The following is an 18,302-nucleotide window of genomic DNA, read 5'->3' as shown; positions in this document are numbered from 1 at the left end:
AGTAGTAAGCTTCATTAGAAAGTTCAAAGTTACCCTTTGCAGCAAGAAGAAATGGAATGATTCCGCATTGGACCTACTGCAAAGGGAAAGCACTATCAAGTGGTACACCGACGGCTCGAAATAGTCGGAAGGGATTGGTGCGGGAGTCGCAGGGCCACACACCAAACTCTCCATTCCCATGGGAAGTTTTTGAATCACAACTATCGTAATAAAAGTATTGCCATACTCAGCGATAGTCAGGCGGCACTAAAAGCGATCTCTGCTTATGAGGTCAAATCGCTACTAGTGCAGGAGTGCATAGAACGGCAGAATAGCTTATCAAACCACAACCAAGTGCACCTTATTTGGGTGCCTGGTTACAGGGGTATAGCCGGGAATGAACTTGCTGACGAGCTGGCCGGCTTTGCAGCCTCCACAAGAATGGTAGGATCAGAACCTTGCATCGCGGTTGGTCCACATATCATTAAAGAGCTGTTCCGTAGTGAGGAAAGAGTAGGCAGGGAGAGGCATTGTCAACAATTCCAAGGCATGCGCCATGTCAGGTTGTTAATGGGAGTTACACCCTCAGAAGGTTTAAAAACGTAATCAATCTCCGAGAAACAAATTTCGGCTACTTGCCGTGATCTACACCGGCCATTGCAGGCTCAAGAAGCATCTGAACAACATTGGCTTAGCCTCTTCTGTAAATTGCCGGTTATGTGACATGGAGCCGGAAACACCAGAACACCTGCTAGTAGACTGCGTAGCAGAATTAAGGTCCTTGGATCCAAGTTTCGAAATAGGGATCACGTCACTAGCACCTAGCAGTATTTTGGAGTTCATCAATATGGTGGGGCTAGGTGAGTCGTTGTGACTTAGGGGAAGGCACAATAGAACATAGGTCGCGGTGCATACCTCTATTCCAATCTATCTATCTAAATCTGACTAATAAAATATAAACCCAAAAACTTAGGTGTACACCCTTCGTTTGAGACGTCTATGCCATCTGACAAAAAATCTATTAAATTCTATTAAGTTAATTGTGGAAACACTGATGAAAGTACCCAGTTAAGTTACCCAGCCAAAAAACTAAAGCGGGTAAATTTCAATTGAACGCTACCTCACTAAGTTATCAAAATATATATAGATGGCCTTTTGGTTGCATCGTTTCGTTTCTTACAGAACATTAAGGCTGAAAGCCACTGAAGATCCATCATCACAATACTTGAAGCGTTAGAAAATAAAGATAATATTATTCGTCATTTCAACACAAACATATGATGCAGTTGTCATCATAGAAATGTGGCAATGGTTTCTTTGATGCTAACTTAATGCCTTTTCGAAAGACCGTGTTCCCATTTAAACTGACTGTTCTTGAGGAGAAGAATGCATATTTAACCAGGTATCCAAAGATGATTTATATTCGGCAGTATATACTTAATGGCATTTTAACAGCAACCCATATTTACACACAGCTTATGTGGGCAACTAAGTAGTACATTCTTAAAAAAGTTAAAGCGATAACCTATTTTTCTTAGGGGATTTTAGCTAATGTAACGTTAGATGGGACAAAAATTCTGCTAGTTCAGAATTTAAAGTTAATAATTTTATTTTGTTGATAGTATTTTAATATGTATATCCCTTAAGCAAATTAATACAATTTTTGAAAACTTTAATTTATAATACAAACTTTATTAACTGAATTAATTTTAGTCTAATAATATCCCAGCACACTGGTTTTGGTATTCACTTTTAATGATTTTAACGCCTGCATTGACTATCCAGTTTTATTTGAGCGGATGAGCTTTAATGTTCTTAACTTGTACTACATAAATACACATGACTTCGCATTACCTACATCAAATTTTATAAATATACTTAACTTAACAAACCATTTCATAAACATTCAACTTAATCGTATTTATTTCATTGTTTGACTTATTGTACAATATATTATTTCTAGTCTATGTACCTTATATTTAGTACTGTGAATTTTATTATGCGTATAGTTATTCTACAGTTTTTCATCAGACAGACTACTGAAAAAGTTTAAAAAACTGAAAGTATTGCAGGTTTTTTTTGAAACTAATGATATACCATACTACAATGCCCCATCTACCTTTAGAGCATCACCAGTGTATGCCTTTTTTAACATACATAGAGGGGATTAAGATTTTACTTTTAAGTCAGCGCCTATAAGATGATAAACCCATCACAAAACCAATAATAAATAAAGTACCTTTTTCGAATTACATAAAAGCTTGCTACTTGCTACTTACAGTTGAGAAAAAAGTGGAGAAATACTCTGCTGAACAATAGATACTTTAAGACTGCGCGAAATATTTGGGGATGTCAGAAAATTTTTAATTTTTTTGCAGATTTCCGTCATTGTAGTCATCATCTAAACTTATACAATATGTAATGTGCCAATTTAGTGTCATTACTCTATATCCGAGAAATATATTTCAAAAGTAACGTAACCAACGTGCTTCATTTTTTTTTATCATATTAGCGCTGGGAATACAAGTATGTATGTGCTGATGTAAATAATTTTAAGTATAAAAATAATCAAAAACGTATTCTGAAAATACAAACTGACAGATCATTAAGTTCTTGTAAGAAATGTTTTATATTTGCGAAGGATATTATAGCTTCGGTGCAACCGAAGTTAGCGTTCTTTCTTGTTTTGTACTCATATTCACAACTCTGACTGTTGAAGAAAATGCCTTGATTTGATTAATTTGTACAACATTTTTTCATACATGTTTGTGTTATTTTTATGTTTCGAACTGTTACTAACACGTGTGGCCGCCGAGTAATGTATGCTTAAAGAAATCATTACATCCAATGTTACAAATAGAACTCACAGATGGACAGAATTTATGATATAAAGAAAACTAGAATAACGGAAATAATTATGTCTGATTGACATGTAGTAAAAACTCAAAAGTGTGAGATATTGTAGTGGAATTAAGTGAAAATGCGTCTTTAGATATAATATTTCTGATACTCAATCCATATACCTAGAATAATTAATTCCATCCCTCTGTATGTTAGTAAAAGTAAGCTTATGTAGATGAAACTTAGTTTATGTGTTCCTTGGCACCAAAAGAAAGTTGTTACAGCAGATTTAATCGGTCCCTTGCCACTCCCACAAAATACCGTTAATCGAAAACCTATAAAGTACTATTTTAGATTTTTTTTATTCTAGCACGCTTTGTGCAGAATATGTCGCTCAGTATGTGAGCTATATTCATAAAATTGTGTCGAAACATGTTTCGAAGTATACAATATATGATTGTAATCCGTTCACGTTTTCATCGAATATGAATTTAAATTAATTTGCTCAATTTTCATACAAAATGTTATCAACGCCCTCGCTTTGATCCTTTCTTACTTGTTTTTAATAAACACTTGATCTCTAATGCATAACGATCATAAAATGTGTGTTTTAAACGTAGTAGTTCCTAAGCAGTATTTATACAAGTATATGAAATACTGCTAGGTATTTCGAGTCAAATGTTTAAGTGAAGTTTCATTTTGCATGTATTGAAGGATATTTCCTTTTACATCGTGTTTGCCGATTCATCTTTTTAGACAAATATTTTACAGACATGATATTATAATATGTGTTTTTCTAAATACAATGTGTTTTTCTAAAATCCACAATTGGTTTGTGTCCGTCACAGACAAGTACACATGTACTATATATACAGAGGTATATTGGATGGTTGGTTCGATCAGTTTTAATAAGTACTCGAAATTGAAATTATATGCCTATTTATGCTTTATAGTAATATTATTTATATATTTGAACGAGGAAACCTTTGTTACACATTATCGACAAGAACACAAAGCTTGTTTACCAAACATGAGTAACTCGGTATACTACTCCTTTATCACAAACTATGACTCGCCGCAAAAAAAGTTACTCCTTTTAAACACATTCTCACTTTAGTTCGAAACACACATCTCTTTATCAACAGATACTAACATCTCTTTTTTCAAATTTCAAAAATATGCTTATCGTACACCAAAAAAAAATGCAAACTTTAAATATACATAACATACATACATACATAGCTCATGCACTAAATATACAAAACAAGGATCTAAATACATATCCAAAAATATATGTACATTAATAAAATTTCTACAAATAAAAGTATGTACAAAACAGAAATTGATTAAAGCGTAAACATGCTCCATTTCTCGTTTAGCATAATCAGCGAAACTTCCGTTAGCTATTACCTCGATATGTTCACAGACGCAAATCCCCTCCTCACAGTAGGCACACACTTGCCATTTACGCGTATTCGTCAGCCCCTTATAACAAAGATGCGACTCGTTGCTAATCAATGGTTCGTATTGTTGTTGTTGATTAAACTGCAGATCCTTCAGCTGCCGCCTAACGCTGCTGCCCACACCGCCAATTAAGTTTGTGTCCTGATATTCATACGGATCATTTCGTCGCATGCGATATACACTGCATTTGCGTTCTAATGGAGCAGTGGGTGGTTCTTTCATGTGCTCATCATCGTTAATGATTACTCCTAATATATTATTACTTTCAATCTTACTAACCGATTTGGTCAGTGTTTTGGGTTGTTGATGTTCAGGTTTACCTACGTGCCCTGGCGAAGCCATCGGTGTGGCCGGTGTCACAATGATTGCATCATGGTGAGATATATTAATGCAAGTATTATCTACGGATAACGTACCCACCTTTGCTGAGGTGGTAATTGTACCTTCGGCCGCAGCCGATGGTGTCGTAGGTGGCGTAGCTTCCATTTGTGAGACGAGTGGGAGTGTCGCTGTAGCAGACTTTGGGAGCTTTGTCTGATAAAAGCTACAAGCACCACTACCTGAATGCCGGTGAACCAACTTCGGGAAAATGTTTCCATGCGAATGATGCTGCTGCTGCGCGAACTGATAGTGAGGATGTGGATGTGCTTGAATAGGATGAGCATGGCTATGAGAATGGTGCATTTGAGTATGTACATACTGTACGCGCATTTGTAGCACCGACTGATTATCACCTTCTTCGATAGGCAGTAGAAGCTTCGATTGTGTTGTATAGCTCGCACTTAATTTCCTACTCTGTGTTTGTGGCGTGCGCAGATAGTTGGTCGGCAGCTGGTGGAACTGACGTGATTGGGTACGCGTTGGTGTTGAAGCGCCATGTTCACTAGTTGATAACGTTGACAATTTCGGTGGATGTAGTTTTGCTTGCAATTGCTGAGTTTTCTTCTGTTGACGCTGCCGTTGACGTGCCTGGCGTGAAGCCAGCGAAGCGCCACCAGCTGCAGCATACATTTTATAATATTTTCACGTACCGTATTTACAATTAAGGTGATTTTACTAACTTAAAGCAGTACTTTAAATATTTCACTAGAGCAAATGCAGTCATTTATATGTATTTGAGCTACGGTGCAAGAGAGAGAAAGTCCAGTTTGCTATTCTTTTTAACTTATCGTCACTACTTATTTAGATATATATGTTTTTACTGTAAAAACGAACTCTATTTAAAGCATCAAACAAACCGTTTTTAATTTAATGTAGTACACTAAATTTATATTCATGGTACACATATAATATAACGAGTAAATTCAAATGAATAACTCAATATCGGTGTGGAAGAGAATCATGATACCAAAATTGTCAAGATTTGATCTTTGAAAAATAAATAGTTTTGATTCCTTAAGCAGATAAAGTTTAAATGTTATTCTCCAATGATTGTTCAATTCACACATGTGTGCATAAAACAAATTAAATGATACTGACGAAAATTTAACCGATACCAAGCAAGGAGCGGACGCTATTATATTATGGAAAAAATCTTAAAGCTTTTAAAATCTTGAAAATTTAAAAAAAAACATAAGTCTGCATAAAGTTGTATATGTATGTACATATGTAGTTGCAAAAAATATCTTATGTACTCTCAAGATTTTCACTACTTTTGTTTGTTAGACGTTAAAAGGATGTGAAAAAGAAAGAGATGATATACAAATATATCAAAACAAGTAAGGGAGTGTTTTCACTGAAAGAAAGTTACGGCTTTTTATTATTGTATTTATCTTCATAAAAAGATTGAGTTCAATTTAAATTAAATAATAAATATGTTTAAACTTTTTTTGTGAACATGATAAAAGGGCATCATATGTATACATTTAATACCACTTCCAAGATAAGTTTTAGTGCAAATATAATTTTCGTTGGTTTTTATTAAGGACATGTTCGACCACACCGATCACTGCACAATAAACTATGTCTATGCTATAAACCATTATAATCACTTTAGAATATCAAAAGTATATAATAGGGAATCAATATCTAACATGTTTATTGTGACAAACTAATATTATTACTTGTATATTAATAAATTAAAAATATGTATCCCCATATGCAACGCACAGCTCAGAAGGATAATTAGTTATATTTTCGTTTATACATATGCGTAATACTTTATGTGTTAATTAAAAAAATGCTTTTCTGCCATCAAGCATCCCGTTATTTTCCAACTAGGTGTTTAGAGTAGTACAAATTATTGTTAGTACCTAAACACATTTTAACACGAATAGAACTTTAGAATTAAATTTTCTTTTATCTTGTCTGATCGATTTGATTACTCGATTATAATTGACTTACATATGTAAATATATCTACATTAGATTTGAGTACTACTGTTTAGCGTGTTCTATATTCAAATTCTATAGACTGCTGAAGACGCACTACGCTTATAAACAAAGAGTATAATATATTATATTACTATCCGAAAGCTGTAAAAAGAAAAATAGTGAATTTTAGTATACAAATAAGTGATTGGTGTGATTATGTTAATGCTGTGCATAAAGAATAAAAGTATAACTATTTATTGGAAAGTATTGCAAAGTCATTAGTAATGTCTCTTGTTTACTTTAGTTAACTACGAAAGTAGTCAGCAACCTTCCTATTTTGAACTATGTTACATATATCATAGTTTTATTAAATTACACAGTACTACTAAAAAGAATGAAGTCGAACCAGGGATGTGATTATTATTTTTCTTGTAGGTCTTGTCGAGTAGAACGAGAATCCAATTTTGGAACCAGCGTCTGCTGAGCGCATGCGAGGTCCATTGGTCCAGAGCCAGAATGCAAGACGTTAGTGGACAACCAACTCGATCCCATTCCGATGTGAGCGTGCCAAGGGTGCGCACTCAGGGCTTGTATTGCCGCTCTGCTGTAGGAGTGAATGCTCACCTCTCTAAACGAAGCTGCACTTCGTAACAGTACTTCTACCGCCACCTTGATCGCGGCCACTTCCGCCTGAAAACCGCTACAATGGTCCGGTAGCTTAAAGCAAAGATTGACGGAGAGCTCTTTACATAAAACCCCCCCTCCAACATAACAAAGCTTAAGAGATTTAATTTTATTTTTACACAACAAACTTAAACTTTGTTACCCATTTTCCCCTTTTTTTGCTTTTGGCGATATTTTCACACACTATTTTATAAGAAAACTAAATGAGTTCTGATTTGATTCAAAGAGTACGTTTAATACCGAGTTTAACGAATGATTCTTTTCAAAAATCGGTTCCTAAGTTATTCAACTTTTTGTAAAATCGAAATTTTGGCAAAAATTGCCAACGAACTGAATTTATCAATAACTATTATTAAATGAAAATATATAGTTGTTTAACCGTTTTTTTCTTTAGGTCAACATCGTCAGTTTCAAGTTGTACTGACCAATAATATTCTGTTTTTTCCTTCGAAACATTTTTCGATTATAACCATTTCTTGGTGAAAGTATTCGCCTTGTTCTGCACTAGTCAGCGCACATAAGTCCAAATGCGAATGCAAGAAATGAATTTTTATCGACATGTTGCAACCCATTTCACCATACGCTCTTAAAAATTTGTTTACAACCGTGATAAATAGTTAACTATGGGCTTATAGTGCGCAAAAGTACGAAAAATCGGTATTTTAAGCTTAAATCGAGATTTTGGGGGTGTTTGGCAAATTCCAAAATTGGATTCTCGTTCTCTCGAAAAACCTACAAAAAAATAACATCACCTTCCTGGTATTTTGGAGTGTCATACTGTGTTATTTGAAATGGATTTGAGAATTTTCACTGAGCTGCATGCAAACATCTTCTTAGTATATACATACTTGTATATATACTAATATGTGCGAATGTGAATTTCCATGCAAGATGAAAATTTATTACAGGGAATACACGTATTGAAATCCAATTATTTCCATTAATTTCATTGCGGAAATATAGGTTGAAGAAAGAGTGAGTATAGATTTAAAATGGAATCTACATACTATAATGTACATCTACAACTAGTACGCAATATGAAAAAATCAACTAATTTCTTATTAAAATATATTCGATCCGAGAAGTGGGACTCAAGACTCAGCTTTTTAATTAATATCAATTTTTCATTGCTTTCATAACATATTTATACTCTCGCATTATGTTGCAAAGGAGTATAATAGTTTTGTTTACCTAACGGTTATTTACAACACTTTAGATTAGTCGAGATAGATATAGAGTTATGTATGGTGTATGCATAAATGATAAGATTGGCGAGACGACTTACTAAATGCGGCAGACGTATTGATGGTACGCTAGGACTTCATAGGAGTCCGTGTACTAATTGGAAAATGGACGTAGACGCTACCCACTTTTAGGTCAAATGATATATGTATGTATATCAGGAACTGCTCGAGCAATATATAAAATTTAGTTAAAATTGACGAATTGGGCCACGCCTTGTGTCCACATAACGGAATTTTAAGACTTTCGGTTGATTTTATTTCCCATATACCAAATATACGAATTGCTTCCGGTTGACTTAATACCATACATTGTTGTAGCGACCAGAATGCCTGAACAAAACAGAATCGACTAAAAATTTTCCAGAATCAACCAATATCGAATTTCGGAGTTGCCAGCATGTTTGAGTGGCGATGTGTAGGTAAGAATCTATATAATTGCTGTCAGAGTGGAAAAAGGAAAAGTTCTAATTAGAGTGTTGCCTACTAAAGTGTGAACGAATCATAAGTAAGTTGTAAACTCGAAACCAACGGAATAAAATCCGAATTAAAATCATGGTTGCGAGAGACTGTTAAAGCAAAAAAATATAAATGTTGACATACAAGTATATGTTTTCCATTCGCATTTGCGTAGCTCATAGCTCATGAAAACATAGAGGTAGATACAAGAAAGATTTGCTCAAAATTTACATGAATTGCGGTGTTTACTTGGACTGTGTCACTGTCATCGACGATTCATTCCAACATTAGCCAGCGTAGTCATTAAAACGTCTTTAAGTGGAATAAAAACAGGAAGTGGTATCCAAATTCTGAAGAAATGGTTATGTACTGGTAATAGGGGGCGTTTTATCACAAGTCATCGACTGGCAGCGTATTATAGCCAGAGGATAATTCAAGCCTGAGTGGAATTATTGTGAAACTCGGAGAGAATTACTGTAGTGCGTAAAGTGCATTAAACATTTTCTTAAGTACTTTTATGGTCAGCGACTTCGATTCGATTTCATTGGCTTAATGCCAATAACATCGACAGAAGACTGGGGCCCGAAGGAACTTCGAAAAAGTCAGCAGGAAGATCCAACGTGTAATGCGTGGAGTGGAACTAAACAAACGTCCAACGAAAGAAGAAATAACTGCAGCAAGTTGTTCTAAAGGCATATTGAACACAGTGGAACAGTTTAATGTTGGTGTCTGGCTGAATGTATTGAGTATGTGAAAGCGAAGATAGGCAAAGCTCCTGAGGTCCTTATCATTGTTCCGAAAGTAAAAATGTCGGGGGTTCTCAAACAACTGTACAACGGTCCAAATGAAGGGCACATGGGAATCAGGAAACCCTGGAGAAATTAATGCAAAGTTTTTATTGGGTTGGTTGACGTCAATAAGTTGGATTGCCAATTGTGCTGGGTATTGCAGCTAATGGGCCAAGGAGTCATGGGTAGAGAAAGTAGTACAATTCGAGCGTGTCACTTAAGCGAATAGCGATGGATGTAGCCAGTTAATTTTCCACCAGTAAATTAGGAAGCAAAAAGGTATTTCAGTAAATAGCCAATTTCTAATCAAGAGGCTAAAACAGTAGCATACGTAATCATCATTAATTGGGAAACAAGTTTTTTTCCCAATAAAATTACATTCTGACCAAGTGAGAAAATCACGTACAACTGCATTACATCCGCAGTCCGATGGCATGGTAGAATGTTTCAATCGAGCTTTTTTCATTGCATTTCAGAAAAGTGGTACATAAGAATCAATTCCTGATGGTTTATTCCTTATTTATGATGGCTTGTTCCTTATTCCTAATGGCTTATCGAACTGATGTAGATTAAAAAACAGGTCTACCTCCAAAGGAAGAAACGGAATGCCCCTTAAATTACGGTGTAGTCGGATAGGGCTGTACCAAGTTATTAAACGACTCAACCCTGTAACTGCTTACAGTGTTTGGCAAATATGTACAATCGGGACAATCAGACTTAGGTGGAGGGCAGTGTTGCGGTCATAAATGCGATATTAAATAGACTGAACGATAATTAACCAGAATCAACCAGCCAGACAGTTCCCAATTAGAGTGTTGCCGAGTAAAGTGTAAATGAGTAACAAGCAAAAAGCGGAAAAATCGAGTAACGAATTACAAAGCATGAAATTATTCGCTCAGAAATAAATAAAGTATATAACCATTAAATTGTGGTTATTATTTAACATTTACTCCAGTGCTCGGACTCAAAGAAGAGTTCAGCGTAGACGACTTATATACTTGTAGTAAATCCGTTACAATATTTATCATATCGATCAATATGTAAGATATCTTGGCAAAATTAAGTTAACGTATAATGTAGAATATACTATAGTTTAGTGTTGAAAAGGTATAACATCGGTCCACGAATTACCCCTGTTTCCGTATAGTACCAATAATGATTTAAATTATTCAAGCAGACTTTATATCAAATATATCGATCAAGTATACTGAAGTAATGTCAAAAGTTAATGCATTCAGTCCAGAACTTAACTTAACCAAAATTCACCCGATAGAGAGGTTTCATATATTACCTCTGACCGTAAGCCGTAATTAAGTTATTGTGTGTGTGTGTGTTTTTTTTAACATAATCTGATAGCCATGATACAATGATTTCTGTTTTGCTGTTTGACCCTTTGCTGTTCTACCCAATATATTAAGTTTAGCCTTTTCGGGTTTCAGTTTACATCACATATTTATATTTTATGTGGGTTAATCAGGGGAATTTTATGATATAATATATATAAATATCTCGGACACGAAGGAAATGTAGTAATGCAACTAACTGAGTCTACGACCTATAGAATAATATATAATAAGAAAAGTTAACAAGATGCAAAATATGACTGTATGTTCCGTCGAACTATAAATGCTGAATTCCTACTCATTTATTTTAATGTTTCGTCAGCACCGGAAAGAATTTACTTGATCCTTGCTTTGATCCGTGAAAATTGCGAGATTATAAGGTGTTCGGTAACATCCGAACTTAGCACTTCCTTACCTCTTTAGATTAAAGCTCTTCATCAAAAGATTATTGTTGTTTAAATGGATAGGATTGCTTTGATCCGTGAAAATTGCGAGATTATAAGGTGTTCGGTAACATCCGAACTTAGCACTTCCTTACCTCTTTAGATTAAAGCTCTTCATCAAAAGATTATTGTTGTTTAAATGGATAGGTTTATACCTATTATTTATGTATGTATACATTCATACATAAATATTTACATCTGAACTTAGCACTTCCTTACCTCTTTAGATTAAAGCTATCCATCAAAAGATTATTGTTGTTTAAATGGATAGGTTTATACCTAATATTTATGTCTGTATATTTAGTTCCAAATTAACGTATATCAATACGAATATAAATTTTATATTATATTAGAGACATTTTTTTATTATATTTTAATATATAGTTCCCCTTTGATCGACAAAGGGTTTAGCTCCATTGTGAAAGCACCATAAAATCTTAATAGTACAAATGTTTGTATGTATATTAACAATGCGCAAGTTTCAAAAAATTTCAAGAACTCGTGTATTCTCTATTGAAGACGTTTTGTATACGTCTAATTTGAAATAATTAGTTTTCAATTTTATATAGACTAAATTTTCTTTTAAACGTATGTAATGGAGGGCCAAATACTAACAATATATTATATATTTGTTATGCAGAATTAAAGCAAAACTAATTAAAACTTCATCGTTTAAATTACTGTTATATAAAAACAGTAAATTCTTACTTCAAATTATAATATAATATAAAGATATGAAAGAATGGTTTTCCATAGAAAAATTACTTTGCAGATGGAAAGTTTCTAACTTCGGGTTATAAACCTATCCCTTTACTTACATATGAGGATGTTCATATAAATGTCCAGCATATATTTTGCAACTAAAGTTCTGTAAATTATATTTCATTCTCTCGAAAAGAGATATACATACTTGTAAATTTTTATGCGAACGCATAACAGGCATTAACTTAAAAGTTTCACTAGCACAGCCTTTATTTGTAAGTAAATCCATATTGAAATTGAGATTTTTTAAGTTCGATTTTTATTTTTATTTTATTTTAAAAATAACAAGATTGAAAATTTTCATTTCGTAAATGTACGCTGCTACTTTGCTCGATATGTCATGCCAGTAATATGAATAAAAAAACAAATAATGGATACCTTCAATTTCCAACTTTGGAATAAAAAATCAAAAGGTGCCCGCGACTTCCAATATGTTAAATGTATTGATTGTATGTACATATAATATTTCGCAACATACTGAAAAATATGTAATTCAAATCGTGTCATTACTACGATCATCCAAAACTACCAAAAGTGCGAAAGCTCTCTAAATAACGTAAGAAGCATTGAAACATTACATTTAAGTTACGTTGAGAAATCGGATTTTAACCACCGCTACTTTTTAATTCTTATTATTTTAAATTTCATCAGCTTCATTCACTTTACAAAATATAAGTTCGTACTACAGCTGTTTCTCAAATCGTTTCAAATCTTTTCCTAGCCCCCGTAAGTCCACATACTGGCTTAGTGATCTTAACAAATTTACAGATTTAAAATATTTTGCTATAATCAAAATATAACTATCTCCTGATAACACAGGTCAACAAAATTTTTTTTTTAGCATTGGTTCTACTTAATATATTCTGGTTAAATAAGCAAATATATATGGGAAAGGACGTTCACAAATCGAAAATATTTGCTTTTTAAACAATTATAACGATTTGACCATTTATGATTTTCCCGGTACCAAGATGAAAAAGATCAATTAAGTTTGTAGTGTGGAGAATTTGGAGATCATCACTCAGACTTTAATTTTTGCATTGTTAATCCACTCAAGGGAAAAAATTTAAAGGAAACATTTTATCTTGATCTGCCATTGACATTCGCTCCAATACCACATACAGAAAAAAATCCTGTTCCTGTGTTAGAAAATCAACTACTCTCTCAGCATAGCTAGCCATCATGTAGTTCATCCACACATTCCGAATTTGTTCTGGAATCTGAACCAAAAATACCACGTGTCATCAACTCTGAAGATTTCTATGATTAAAAAGAGACTTAAATTTGTTAAAAAATACAGAAGAGAATTTACTGATTTTTATCAACTTCAATTTCTCCATTTTTAAGGTAAATTCAAAACTACTTTTTTTCTTATTATTTTTTTAAAGTATAAAAGCAACAACAAAAAGGTATGTACTTATATGATTGCGCGTGGACAGAATTGCTGTAGACTGGTGTAATCTAATATATTGTATGTATCTACTGACATAGCTTTTCATACTATTTCTACCCTAGTAAATTTACGCCTTAAATAAATGAGCCAAAAGGAGGTAACTTTGTGTACATTTGTCCGATTTAAGTCAAATATGCACCGTTTTGTTCGTAAACTTGTTGCCAACGAGATGCCAATTTCATTATACCCCTCTCGTAGAAGGCTGCGTCCCTATTTGCAAGAAGCTTTAAGAACCAATTTTCACAGGACTCTCTTGAGGCCAACTTCTCACCATTAAGCGCGTTCGCCATGGGCAGGAAAAGGTGATAATCACTTGGTGCCAGGTCTGGACTATAAGGTGGTTGCATTAGGACCTCCCATCCGAGCTCCCGGAGCTTCTGGCGCGTCACCAAAGACGTGTGTGGCCTGGCGTTGTCCTGATGGAACACAATTCGGCCTCTGTTGATCAAAGATGGCCTCTTCTGGCTGAGTGCTGCCTTTAAGCGGTCCAGTTGTTGGCAGTAGAGGGCCGAATTGAGCGTTTGGCCATAGGGGAGCAGCTCGTAGTAGATGATTCCTTGCCAATCCCACCAAACACAGCAAAACCTTCCTGGCCGTCAATCACCACCGTCTGGGCCGTTCCCCGAGCTTTTACCACGACCGTTTGACCTCGATGGTGTCGTAAGTGACCAATTTTTCATCGCCCGTCACAATGTGCTTCAGAAACGCGACGATTTTGTTGCGATTCAGCAGCGATTCGCAGATGGAAATTCGGTCCATCATCTTTTTTTGCATTAGTTCGTGTGGCACCTAAGCATTGAGCTTCTTTTTGAATCTAAGGTTATGCAAATGGTTCCAAACGGTTTTCTCTCTTATCTACAGTTCCTCAGCCACTAAATAAGTGCTCACGTGGCGGTCTGTTTACACTATTTCCATGATTTTATCGCAATTTTCGACGACAAGCCTTCCGACGCGTGGTGCATCTTTGACATCGAAATTACCGGAACGTAACCTAGCAAACCACTTTTGTGCTTTACGTTCGTTTAAGGTATCAGGCTCATAAACTAAATTAATTTTTTCAGCCGCTTTGGCTGCTTTTTCGCGTTGATCGAAGAAAAATTGTTAAATATTAACAGGATTATTATAAGATTAACCGGAGAAAATAAAAAAAAGTATATCCGAAACCATATTATGGCGCATAATGAATATAAAACAACTGCAATATTTCTTGATTAAATTAACATATCTCGGCATACATCTTGGACAGAATGCTCACGTACATAGAAAATACATATGTACATATATCGCGAAAAATAATTGGCTTCTAAGCCAAAATTCAAAACTTAGCCGCGATAACAAGTTTTCTAATATAACGAGGTATTAAAACCAATTTGGATGTATGATATCCAAGTGTATAGTAGGAACTGTGCTGCCAACAGTGACATTTACTTGTTATAAAGCTTCCAACCAAGGAAGAGCTAAGTTCCGATGTAACTAAACATTTTATACTCTTGCAATTTGCAAGGATCAAAACAAGGAAAATACCTTCAGGTGTTAGGAAAACTTTATATTCAACAAGTAAGGAAGTTCTAAGTTCGGGTGTAACCGAACACTTTATACTCTCGCAACTTGCAAAGATCAAATTCCGGGAAATGACTTCAGGTGTTGAGAAAATTTTATTATAAAGGAAGTATTGATCCGACTCAACTCATTTCTGACACAAAAACACACTATTATCAAGAGTTTCATTTATTTATTTTATTATATGAATTTCTATTATATGTCTTACACATTGACTGATATTTTCGGTAAAAAGAATTTGGCACTGGGGTCCGCATATTCAGTACCTATTGGCTTGAACAGTTTTGGTTCGACTTAGACAATTTTTAGTCACAAGGTGACATACTTTAAACGCATTATTCACGCAAAGTTTTACGCCGATATAATCATTGTTGCTTGATTTGCATACTGGAAAGTGAAAAAATCAGATGGAATTTAAATGATGTTATATGGAAAGAAGTCGTGTTTGTAATCCGATTTCGCCCATTTAATAGGTATATTATAACATAGAAACATAAGAAGAATGTTACGTACCGAATTTGGTTAAAATCGGTGTCCCAGTGTCTAATTTTAAAAGCGGTTCTTATAAAGACATCTCATACCATCCCAAAGATCTAATTTAATGCCTCTGGCATGTTTAGTGCTTGATTTATCGGGCTTTTAATAGTTTTTAACAGTACCGTTATATGGGGAGTGGGCGAGGTTTTCACCCGATTTCACCCATTTTCACACTGTCGATATGGGTGCTAAAAACATTTGTTCCCAGTGAATTTTTTTAGTATAGCTTTAGCGGTGTAGGAGCGCACGTTAAACCTATACTAACCTAGGATACGCACATTAAACCTATTAGGGGGCGAAACCATGCCCAATTTTAAAAAATATTTAAAACTGCAGATGCCCCTCCCAGATCAAATTATCTTGTATACCAAATAATAGCCTTGTATCTTATTGTGGAGCTTAGTTATGGCAATTTATTTGTTTTTGATAAATTGCGCTTTGTGTGCGTGGCAGTGGTGACCACCGACAGTTCCATCGAAACTGTGCGTGAATTCATAAAAAATCAGCCGAAATCATAATTGAAATTCATGGAAATAGAATTGAACATCTCCAAAACATCGATTTATCGCATTTTGACAGAACATTTGGGCTTACAAAAGGTGTGTGCACGGTTTGTTCCGCACAAATTGGCTGACGACCAAAAATTGCTCAGAATTCAACATTCGAAGAACATCATTAAAGAGGCAAAAAAAGACCCGAACTTCCTTTACAAGATTGTGAATGGTAACGAAACGTGGTGTTTTCAATATGAGCCGAAACCCACAAAATCGCGCCTGGAGAAGGCAAAAGTGAAGACAATGCTGATTTTTTTTTAAGATTTCAAGGGTATTGTCCGCAAAGAATTTATTCCACCCGGCGAAAACGTTAATGCGGTATTCTACCTTGGAGATTTAAAGCGTTTGGTGCGCCGTATTTGGCGTGTTCGGCTCGAATATCGCGAAGGTGGAAGTTGGCGTTTGTTGCACGATAATGCGCCGTATCATCGATCGACGCTCGTGGCCTATTATTTGACCAAAAATCCCATTTTAACAATCAACCACTCCCCGTATTCACCTGATATGGCACCGTGCGACTTCTACCTTTTCGGAAAAATACATTTGCCGATGAAAGGAAAGCGTTATGCAGACGTGGAGGCCATTCAAAAGGCTTGCACCGGCATACTGGCAGCCATACCGGGCAACGAGCTAAAACACTCGTTCGACACGCTTTCGGACCGTGCAAAAAGTTGTATTAAAACAGAAGGAGACTATTTTGAATAAAATTAATTGATTTTGCCGATAAAACCATTTGTTCTGTCTTTTTTTTTAAAGTCCTGTTTACTTTGGAGCGCACCTTGTACATAACCCTATATCTAAATCGATTAGTTTTAGGTGATATAAACAACCGTTAGGTGAATAAAACTATTATACTCTGTAACAACATGTTGCAAGATTATAAAAATTATTAATATCTATCCATTACTTTCCAAACCAAAATTATATATACAGTAATTTTTAAATATATCGGGTTAAAGATATTTTGTTCGAATATAGAATATGATTTGAAGCCAAGTTGACATTGACCTATGATATAAGTTAATAAGATAAGAAAAATGCAAGAAAATATCATGTTTGCCCGTTTTATAATTTTTTCACAGAATAAATATAGGCAAATTTATTAATAATTTTATAATATTCCAAGTAGTCAATTTCATCCTCCAATAATGGATATCACTTCCAAACGGAGTTAACGGTATCACTCAACAATATTACAGAAATATTTTACGGTTTAAGAAATTTCTTTAAGTTCAAAGAAGTATTTTTTTGAATTTGTTTTTGTTGAAACAACATCAAGGTTACTAACTTCAACTTTGCCAGTTAACCATATTAAAGATCTCCAAGAACTTACATATCTATCAGACATCATCAAAAATAATCAAAGTATTCTATAATTAATTCAACGGCAATACATTGCTTTTTTTATGTGAATTCGATTTTATGACTATCTAGTTAAGGTCGGATTTGGAAATTTACCCTTTTAGCAATTATTGCATCCTTAGATGTTATTATACTATCACAAATTAGTCATAATGACGGAACAAAATAATTTAACTTACTAAGGAGGAGTTGGACCATTCCACGTCCACAAAATGCCGTTAAGCGAATAACTAAAAAGAGCTATAACTAAGCCACAAATTTAGATACAAAATTGTAATTTAGTACGCCACATCAAAATATGTATGGACAGTTTAAAAGATTTTATAAGTGGGTATGGCACCGCCATATCTCACAAACCACTAAAGCTAAGTTGATCAAACTTGCTGAAGATAAGTACTTCTAACACTTCAACATACAGTGCTAAAATGCCACGCCCACTCCCCATAGTTACGTTAGAAATTACTCAAAGTATGATAACTCACTAGCTAAATACGTCAAAAGCATTAAATTTCACCGGACT

General features: G+C 34.6%; 1 protein-coding gene across 2 annotated transcripts in view; it reads right to left on the bottom strand.

The window, feature by feature from the left end:
• Positions 1-5,826, bottom strand: part of LOC106619859 (uncharacterized) — a 104,237-nt gene extending 98,411 nt beyond the window's left edge. The window contains exon 1 of one of the 2 annotated variants that reach the window (XM_036357951.2): positions 4,231-5,826. In XM_036357951.2, coding sequence (XP_036213844.2) covers positions 4,231-5,295 — 1,065 coding nt within the window. In that variant the 5' untranslated portion in view covers positions 5,296-5,826. The remainder of the gene's footprint in view (positions 1-4,230) is intronic. The other variant, XM_036357950.2, reaches the window with a different exon arrangement.
• Between the last annotated feature and the right edge of the window lie 12,476 nt (positions 5,827-18,302).

The sequence above is a fragment of the Bactrocera oleae genome, chromosome 3 (assembly GCF_042242935.1).
Source record: "Bactrocera oleae isolate idBacOlea1 chromosome 3, idBacOlea1, whole genome shotgun sequence".
NCBI lineage: Eukaryota > Metazoa > Arthropoda > Insecta > Diptera > Tephritidae > Bactrocera > Bactrocera oleae.
This window is presented reverse-complemented; position numbering and strand designations above follow the sequence as displayed.